Source organism: Siniperca chuatsi, linkage group LG9 (genome assembly GCF_020085105.1).
Source record: "Siniperca chuatsi isolate FFG_IHB_CAS linkage group LG9, ASM2008510v1, whole genome shotgun sequence".
NCBI lineage: Eukaryota > Metazoa > Chordata > Actinopteri > Centrarchiformes > Sinipercidae > Siniperca > Siniperca chuatsi.
Genome location: NC_058050.1, coordinates 19218683 through 19227495, shown reverse-complemented (window position 1 = coordinate 19227495; position 8813 = coordinate 19218683). Strand labels below are relative to the sequence as shown.

General features: G+C 40.2%; 1 protein-coding gene across 3 annotated transcripts; it reads left to right on the top strand.

The window, feature by feature from the left end:
* The first annotated feature begins 1238 nt into the window (after positions 1–1238).
* On the top strand, positions 1239–8536 carry irx4a (iroquois homeobox 4a). Of its 3 annotated transcripts, none has more exons than XM_044209192.1 (5): positions 1239–1683; positions 2621–2872; positions 3927–4033; positions 5775–6085; positions 7355–8536. In XM_044209192.1, exons 1-5 carry the CDS (start codon positions 1639–1641, stop codon positions 8071–8073), a joined length of 1434 nt encoding a protein of 477 aa, XP_044065127.1. In that variant the 5' UTR covers positions 1239–1638; the 3' UTR covers positions 8074–8536. The 3 variants fall into 3 exon arrangements, with proteins under 3 accessions (XP_044065127.1, XP_044065129.1, XP_044065128.1); XM_044209194.1 differs by lacking the exon at positions 1239–1683 and adding an exon at positions 1762–2194; XM_044209193.1 differs by lacking the exon at positions 1239–1683 and adding an exon at positions 2234–2443.
* The last annotated feature ends 277 nt before the right edge of the window (positions 8537–8813 follow it).

The window sequence follows — 8813 nt, the reverse complement described above, 5'->3', positions numbered from 1 at the left end:
CGCACCTTCTTCCCCAAAATAAAACAGAAAAAAAAGCAAGACAAAAGTTAGCCTACTTAACCGAAGCACAAGCAAATCCGTCTTTATAGCTGTTTATTACTTCTTTCATCTGTAAATGAAAGCGAGCAATTATTGCAAGGTACCGGTATCATATTATTATGTTGGCCCCGGTCCCCTAGATAGTCATCAATCACTCTCAATCGACCTGTCACCGGCAGGCAGAGATCCAGCTGGAGAGGAGAGAAAGAGGAGGAGGAGGGAGGAGGAGTACATCATCATTAATTTGAGAAGTGACCCCCGGGGCTATCCACATGTCTCAGCCCGGGATTCTCCAAGCAAGGCAACGCGCACCGGCGCCGGCGCTGTGGCGAGGAGTCGGCTGTTTTGGTTACTGCAGTTTCACGGTTTTACCTGACCAAAACACACGTGAAGGAGAGAAAGGGAGGGAGAGATCCATGTTTTAGATAGATAGATAGATAGATAGATAGATAGATAGATAGATAGATAGATAGATAGATAGATAGATAGATAGATAGATAGATAGATAGATAGATAGATAGATAGATAGATAGATAGATAGATAGATAGATAGATAGATCTTAGGCAGTAGAAAGGTTTTAAACTTCATAACAATTAAATGAATTTCTGATCACATCTCAGGATTTGCACCAGGCATGTGTGAAGTTCATGTGGAGAGGTGCAAAGTTCATCCTATTAAGCACTTTTGGGGTAATTACAACACTCTGGGGACTCATTGCTCCAGGTGGAATTGGAGCATAATATGAAACCAAAATCCGATCTGATTGAAGTAGGTAATTTTCAAAAACAAATACCAATTATTAATATGTTAAATGCGTTTATTTTTGTGAATGTATATGTTCAATCTACTAGCTGCAATTTGGTTCTCTGCTCAGTATGAAAATATTCTTTACTAATGAATTTAAAATCAATTAGTTCCCCATGTGATTAGCATCAGTGCGGAGGAATGATAAGAATGTGCCTAATTAGGCCTAATACATTTAAACTGATATATACGTTTGCATATTCAAAGCACTGATTGGCCTAATTGATTGATTGGGACTGCAAATTAATTCAGGACATCGTTTTTAAAAATAAGTCCTCCCTCCCCTGTTCCCTCTCAAAGATTGTCTTGTTGGGTTGTTCTTTTGTCGTCATCCTGAGAAAGAAAAATGCATATTAAAGTTACAGTCTGGTCATTTTTAGAGTGGGAAACTTCTGACGTCAGAGTCACCGCCGTTTAAAACAACCTGCCTCTGCTGCTGACGTCTTTTATACTACTTTTTTATAAGGAAAAAATATGTATCTAACAACAAAGTGATTATTCTCAGCAAAGAAAGCCTGTATCACTTTAATTTACTGATCTATTCTAATAGAGTTTTAAAGGGGAGCGCTAGAAGATTTTCTTCCTTTATTTTTTTTATTTTTTTTTTCCGTTGAAAGGCGTTTGAGTGGGGGGCATTTTACACAAATTAAACATGCTACTCTGCTTCGCCCTATAAGCATCCTAGGAGCCTGAGCTTACCAATCAATTGGTACAGTCAAACAGAGCCGCAGCCTGCGTTAGAGTGGAGACCTTCAGTCTCGCTTTATTTCTGGATATTGGGGGACCTCTCTACCATGTCATATCCACAATTTGGATATCCCTATTCGTCTGCTCCACAAGTAAGTTCATGTAACAACCTTTGTTCATTTAATAGGTTGTTTTGGTTTTGATTTTGCAGCGATTGATTACCTCATCGATTTAAGCGTGATCCTTTTGGCCATTTTTGGCCAAGAATCAGGAACGCTGTCACAGTCTTTTCGGGTATCGGAAAGGTTTTGCGTTACAGCCAGTGATACCTGTGTTCCTGCAGCGATAGAAAAAAAAAAAAAAAAGGTAAGAAGAGGGTAACCAAAAACCAGCGAGAACCTGACCTCCCGTGCACTGATTTCTACAAGATAATAGCCGCTCTGTAATGTCAACCATATGTTTATCTGCGCTGGAACACACATGCCAACTTGTTCTGCACAAGCTGCGCGTGTTTTACGCCATAACCCAGCTGCTGTTTTGTTTTGGCGTTGAGCCATAAAACATCATTTGGGCATTACTTTGGGCATTACTGGGCGATGTTGGGAAAACATGTTGTATCTGTTTGTAACGCCTATGTTTCATTTGGATCAAAGCTAACAGACGGTTCGTTTCGGACACGTTTTACGCACACATTATCGTAGGGATATAGCACATCGTTCATCATCAAATATATAATCTTTACTAGTCACTTGATGTTGTATTTTTAGTTGACTTTTTGAAAAAAAAATGTGCGTATGATATGGGCGGGTTTACTTAGGTCATTTCCGAAGAAGCAAAATCATTGTATGTCTAGAACTTACTTAAATCATGTTTAATTTTGCGGTCGGGGAGGTGAAACAGTACTGGAAACAGGTAGAATTGTGTTCGTTTCACTGAGACGATTTTTCTTTCGCATTTAAAAAAATAAAAGTTAGAAACTTTGAGATCAAAGTGCTCAAGATTAACATTAGGTTTTTGTTTCAATGCAGAATGAAATAAACCATACCAATAACTTTTTAAAAGATAAATTCTCTCTCGGTCTCCGCCCAGTTCCTGATGACAACCAACTCTCTGACCACTTGCTGCGAGTCCACCGGCAGATCCATAGCCGACTCCGGAGTAGCGGCGTCCGGGCAGACACCAGTCTACTGTCCCGTATACGAGAGCCGGTTACTGGCCACGGCGAGGCATGAACTCAGCTCAGCCGCCGCTCTGGGCGTGTACGGGAGCCCCTACACCGGCGGACAAGGCTATGGGAATTACGTTACATATGGCACGGACGCCTCTGCTTTCTACTCGCTGGTAAGCCCTTCATCTGATCCCTCTTGGCATTGATTAATGGAGCCGCAGGGTGCTGAGACTTGAGCCAGTCGCACTTCTCTTCCTTTTTATGCTCCACACCGCAAAATACCTGGCATTGACTGTTGCTAGTTTGATTTATCCTCATATCATCCTTCAAGCCAACTTGTCTTTAGTAATTGAAAAAAAAACATTTCTCAGCAAGACGAGATAGGCTCACTTTCTTGAGTCAGAGTTTGCCCTGAGACAAATCATTTTTATGAAACAAGTTAAATCCTTCCATTCATATTGAGACAAGCTGGTTCACATTGGAAACGAGTTGATTTTACAAGGATGTCGACTTTGAAGACTCAGCATTTTATGCAATTATCAAAATGTTATTAAAAAATATTTCTCAAACGTTTTAATGAGAGATCCCAACAGCAACACATGGGCCTATAAAGTCCAAGAATGTTGTTTGTTCCAGTTGGTTTAGTGTTGGAAGACATTAAGTGCTAACATTTGTGGTACAATTGTAATGAGAAGAATATTTAGAATAGCTATATGCTTTTCTAATTGATGATTTGTTTCTATAATAATTAAACCAGGAAACCCTCCTTGAACCCTCTCACAGATTTATTTGCCCAGATACCTGCAGTGAACAAACTTATAAACCTACTGTTTCCTATTGTTTTTCAGAAGTTATGTGTTGTAAAAACTTATTTTGAAAGTCTTCGTTCAAAAGGTTTTGTCATTTCAGTTTCCACATAACCATCTGTATCTCAATATAACGCATCCCATGGACAATGTATCATTGTAGTATTATTAGTATGGTTTTTCCATGTTTCATTTTGCAGGAAGATGTTTCAAAATGTTTCAAACCATGATTTACTTCACAATCTGCTGTGATCTTCTTCATCGATCCTAATGAATTGCATAAAGCAGCTTTGAAATACAACCAATACAAATCTGTTTCATGTATATAATTTTTCAGCGCCAGGTGAGTCATTTAATGTACCAAAATTGATTTCCTGTTTGCATCACTCTTTAAAACTCTTGTCTTTGTGTATGATTGCAGGGCACATTCGATACAAAAGAAGCCTCAGCTTCTGCACATGCGGGAATAACCCAAGCAACAGCCTACTATCCTTATGATCCTACCTTGGGACATTATCAGTATGACAGGTATGTTGTTTCCATGACAACGTGACTTGATTTTTCTAATGTAAGAAGCTTGATTGTCAATGCAAACATCTTTGAGTGAACTGTATGACCTATGTGTAGTTTAATACAATGTGGCACAGGATGGAAAAGTGTCCAGTTAAAATTACATCAGACCTCAACTTGAGCTGTGTAGTTTAAGTGTACTGTCGCACTGGTTTGCAGGCTTATGTGAGATGCTTTAAGCGGCTAAAACAGGATGTGATCAAAATTTAGGCAAACAGTAACTCTCGAAGTATTGTGCAGTAGTGTAGGGTGAGTTTTCCCAGCATTAAATCAATCATTCCTGAGAGGTTAAGGCCAGTCTCATCATGTCTGGCAACACTGGTTCAACACCTTCACCTCATGACACATTTCTTTCCTGATGAGGTGATGTGCTTCAGACGACTCATGCCCCTTTCAGGAACACATGAGGCCTCTTCGGTGTTGTGAAGAGTCCGCCTGCCATATTGAAAAGTCTTCCCAATAATGAAAAGGTGTGAATGACAACTATACCTGATTATCTTAACTGTGATCAGCACGCTCTTTGAATAGAACCAGCACTAACAGAACGGCATGGGATAGCACAGAAAACACTCTTGTTTTTATAGTGTTGTATGTTAATTGATCAGCAAAGTGTCGTATTGATTAGCTTTATAGCTAAATGAGAGTTCTCATAACCCCAAACCCTAGAGCCAGCTTATTTTACCAATCACTCTAAATTCAATATAAAGTGCAAAAGGTGTCAGCAGGAATGCTAATAAGTGCACATACAGCAACAGGCCTACATCTAAGGCAAAACAGAATTAGTGGCACTCAGAAAAACAAGCAGGCCTACAGCAGTACCACTCTGTCTGCACCCGTCTTTTACCTGAGGGTTCATCATTACACTCAATAAAGCAATTTTACAGTCTATTTTATCTGTGAGGGAACAACACGGGTATGGGAAGGTGCAGCACTCCTCTCCTTTTGATTCCCTTAGCAGTGCTTGACCTGCACTAAGCTATACTGAGCAATAAAGGCCTCATAAAAGCCTCCCCTGAGAGGACTTTTACAGCTCACTGCTGACTGAAAATCAACACTGTGCATTTTAAATGTAGGCCTATGGTTGATATTTGTGGGAGAGGGGAGGGAAGGTGTTGTATGCTGTGCTAAGAATGGTTTTAAATAGGTAATGCATTGATAATGGAAAATATATATGCGTATAGTCCAAATACACTTGCCATTGTTACTGGTAAAACAGTTTACATGGTGGAATAATTTGCATATTTCCAAAAGATACTGATAGGAGATTGACATTGAATACCAGCGTAGGTGCAAACAAAGTAACCCCTGCCTTCCATCTTGAACAGTATGCTGCACATGGTCCTAGCAGGTCCAATGCTTTTATACAATCATATAAAACAATGTACTGACGATATTAATTTTACAGTTTCCCAAGGGCTAGAAAATACATACTGTACTTTTTAAATTATATCTCTTATCTGTTTGTGATGTATACCTTTAATTTTCAGATTTTTTCGCAATTATAGCAGAAGATGAGTTTATGAGTGGGACTGTCAGGCTTAGAAAGCATGTTATGCATAATTTCAAGAAGATAGCAAGAAGCAGATGGCTCTGTCATGGAAACTGCCAGGGCAGCACATTCGAAATTGTCATGCAACAAGCACCACGTATTATGTTTAGTCTCTCATTGCCATTGTGGTTGTGTTCTTCTCATTAACAGATATGGTTCCATGGATGGGGGAACAAGGCGGAAGAATGCCACGCGCGAGACGACCAGCACGCTGAAGGCCTGGCTGCAGGAGCACAGGAAGAACCCGTATCCAACTAAAGGAGAGAAGATCATGCTGGCCATCATCACCAAGATGACGCTGACGCAGGTCTCCACCTGGTTCGCAAATGCCAGGAGGAGGCTCAAGAAGGAGAACAAGATGACATGGCCGCCCAGAAACAAGGGCTCAGAGGAGAAGAGATACGACGAGGATGAAGATGGGTCTCAGGAGGAGCAGATAAAAAGCGAGAACAATGAGGATGGTTAGTGTCACAATGCCTTGTTGCTCTGCAGAAATAGAAATAAACTATAGCGTTATTCTGTATTGTTTGGCAGTACATTACAGGTGTCTCTTGTCTCAAAAGCATTTAAAAAAACAGTGTATTCATGACATGTTCTCTCTCATGTTGTCATTGTGATTAGTATCATAAAGTGGCACTTTATTTTTTGAAATGGAAACATTCTTAAGTATTATTGGCAAATGAGAGCATGTTTAAATAGCCAGTTTTAACAACTGTTTCTTATTTTATTACTCTCACAGTCATTTACTTGGAGGAATCAGGAAAATAATTACTGAAGAACAACTAAGAGAACAATAACAATGATCACACTCCTGTGTAAAGTCCACTCACATCTTGAAAACTTACATCTACTCTATTTTCTTTTCATCTGACACACTATAAACTGGGATGATATTACCACACTGACATTTTTTTTTTCCAAAAAAGTTAAAGTACAATAAGATTTGATGAAATCAGCATAAGGCATGTGATTCTCTAAAACCCTATCAGTCTCACATCGTATTTTATTTTTTAACGTATAATTTTAACAAGAATATTATTTGTGTGATAATGTTATTATTGTTAAAAACTGTATCATACTGATAATAAGAAACAAAGGACAATGAGGCCTTACAGTTTGTTTAGTTTAACATTTTATTCTTATAATAAGCAGTGCTGAAACCAATTTGTTTATTTGTATTTTTAAAAATTAAACTTGTCAACAGCATCAGCAGTTGCCATAAGACTTGGGTCCTCGTGAGAAACTTTAAGCCATGGAATACAACTAGACAGGCCTCAGTCAGTTTCACACAGGGACATAGGGGAAGTCAAACCACTTAAACTAAGTTTTTTTCCAACTTTTTGAGCTGATCATGAATTAATATTTCTGATAGGCCGAAATTAATTTAGTTAATAAAGTAGTTAATAAATTAAGGTAGGCTACAACAAACTGATGCATCTAAACTATTTAGAGTGTTCGGTGAAACCTGATTTATGATGAAACTGATTGTTTTCAAATTGTTTTCCTCATGATGGTCACCGGCTGGATATTTATTTACCACTATCAGGCTGCAAACATCAATTCCTTAATTGAAATCGAACAACTGTAATTTTCCAAGTGCGATTGCAAGTTAAATACTTGATTCGAGAGTGATTGTTCAGGATGCCTTTATCATTTCTGATGCCATATCGTATGACAGCATATCATTCACTGACACGTCTGCTGTCTCTTCTGTGCTCTCTTTCTCCCAGAGACCAGAAGTCGGGCTGATAAGGACCTCCAGTTGAGCGACTTGGACGATTTCGACACGCTGGAGTCTGAGAGCTCGGAGTGTGAGCTGAAGCACCGATACCACATGAACACACACATGTCAACGACGGGCGACTGCCCCACCGAACACCTCATCAAGGACGCGTCTCTGAAAATCTCCATCCCTGTTTCTTTGGGAGGGGAGCAGGACTTGAGCAAAAGTTGCCTCAAAACGAACCCAGAGGATTTCCAACCGGACAGCAGACAGCAGGTAAAAGCATGCTATAACCAGCAACAACAACAGCAGCAGCAAGGGCACCAGATATTAGACGGCAAACCTCGGATCTGGTCTTTGGCCCAAACTGCGACGTCCCTGAACCAGACTGAGTACCCGTCCTGTATGCTGAGGTGCCAGCCGCCGCCCTCCTCCCTCACCCCATCCCCAGCCGCTACCTCACCCGTGACCGGCCTGGACAACAGGCAGGACTCGCCGGTCACGACCCTGAGAAACTGGGTGGACGGGGTTTTCCACGACCCCTTGTTCAGGCACAGCACTTTGAGCCAGGCTCTGACCAACACCACCGTCTCTTGGACCACGAACTCCAAAGGCGCCATTCTGGAGGCTGAGAGGAGCACGGCGGCCTTGCAGCAGCATCAAGACTCCTCCAAAGACAGTGACATGAGTTTCCCCAAAACTATCAACAAACTTTTCTGCTCCTAACAAAACCAAATGACCCTTTTATTGCGAAAAGAGAGACTTTTTGTGACTGACTGAAAGTCGGATGGAAAAGCCTATTTCGTCTCCATGATTCCCTTATTATGTTTTATTCGTTTTTAAAAGCAATGGTAGCTATATACTGTTTCATTGGCGTTACACAAGTGACATATCCGAATCGGTTTGGCTTATTTGATTTAACGCACGCACAAAACTTATCGAAATGTATAACTAAAAGTTTACATCTTGGGGGGAAAAAAATAGGCCTAAGGTTTGCATTGTTTTTTTTTTCTTTTTAATGTTTTCTTTACTATGCGCATGCAAATGTAATTGAATATTATTTAGGTCTCAGCAGTTGAGTATCACTATTAAAAGAAAAAAAAAGTCTCACAAATGCACAGCTCTCTTTGGAAGTGGATGAGAGCGTCTCAACTTTGTTCACTGAAAATAAAAGCAGTCGGTTTCTGAAGAGCACTTGTGGTGTTGGGTTAATAGGAAGAGTTGCTGTCCATGGTGCTGGAATACGCTGAAATGCGTCCTGGGCTATTCTTCCCTGATTCTTCCCTGTAAAACTTCGTCCAGTCCTTTACAACTAGGACACATGAGGCGTACTACACGGCTGAGCAGAGAAGACCTTTTTAAACGTAATCTACTGTTAAATAAAGCAGGGTGTTTTTTGTCTTCTTCATTTCAATGCATTCTTAACCCATTTAAACAGGCGCCATCTAACATCTCCCACCATGTGT

Bases quoted from the DNA above. Each gene is read 5' to 3' on its own strand.
- irx4a (XM_044209192.1), top strand. From the start codon at position 1,639: ATGTCATATCCACAATTTGGATATCCCTATTCGTCTGCTCCACAA. The intron at 1,684-2,620 runs GTAAGTTCATGT...GTCTCCGCCCAG, and splicing joins CCTATTCGTCTGCTCCACAA to TTCCTGATGACAACCAACTC. The intron at 4,034-5,774 runs GTATGTTGTTTC...TCTCATTAACAG, and splicing joins GGACATTATCAGTATGACAG to ATATGGTTCCATGGATGGGG.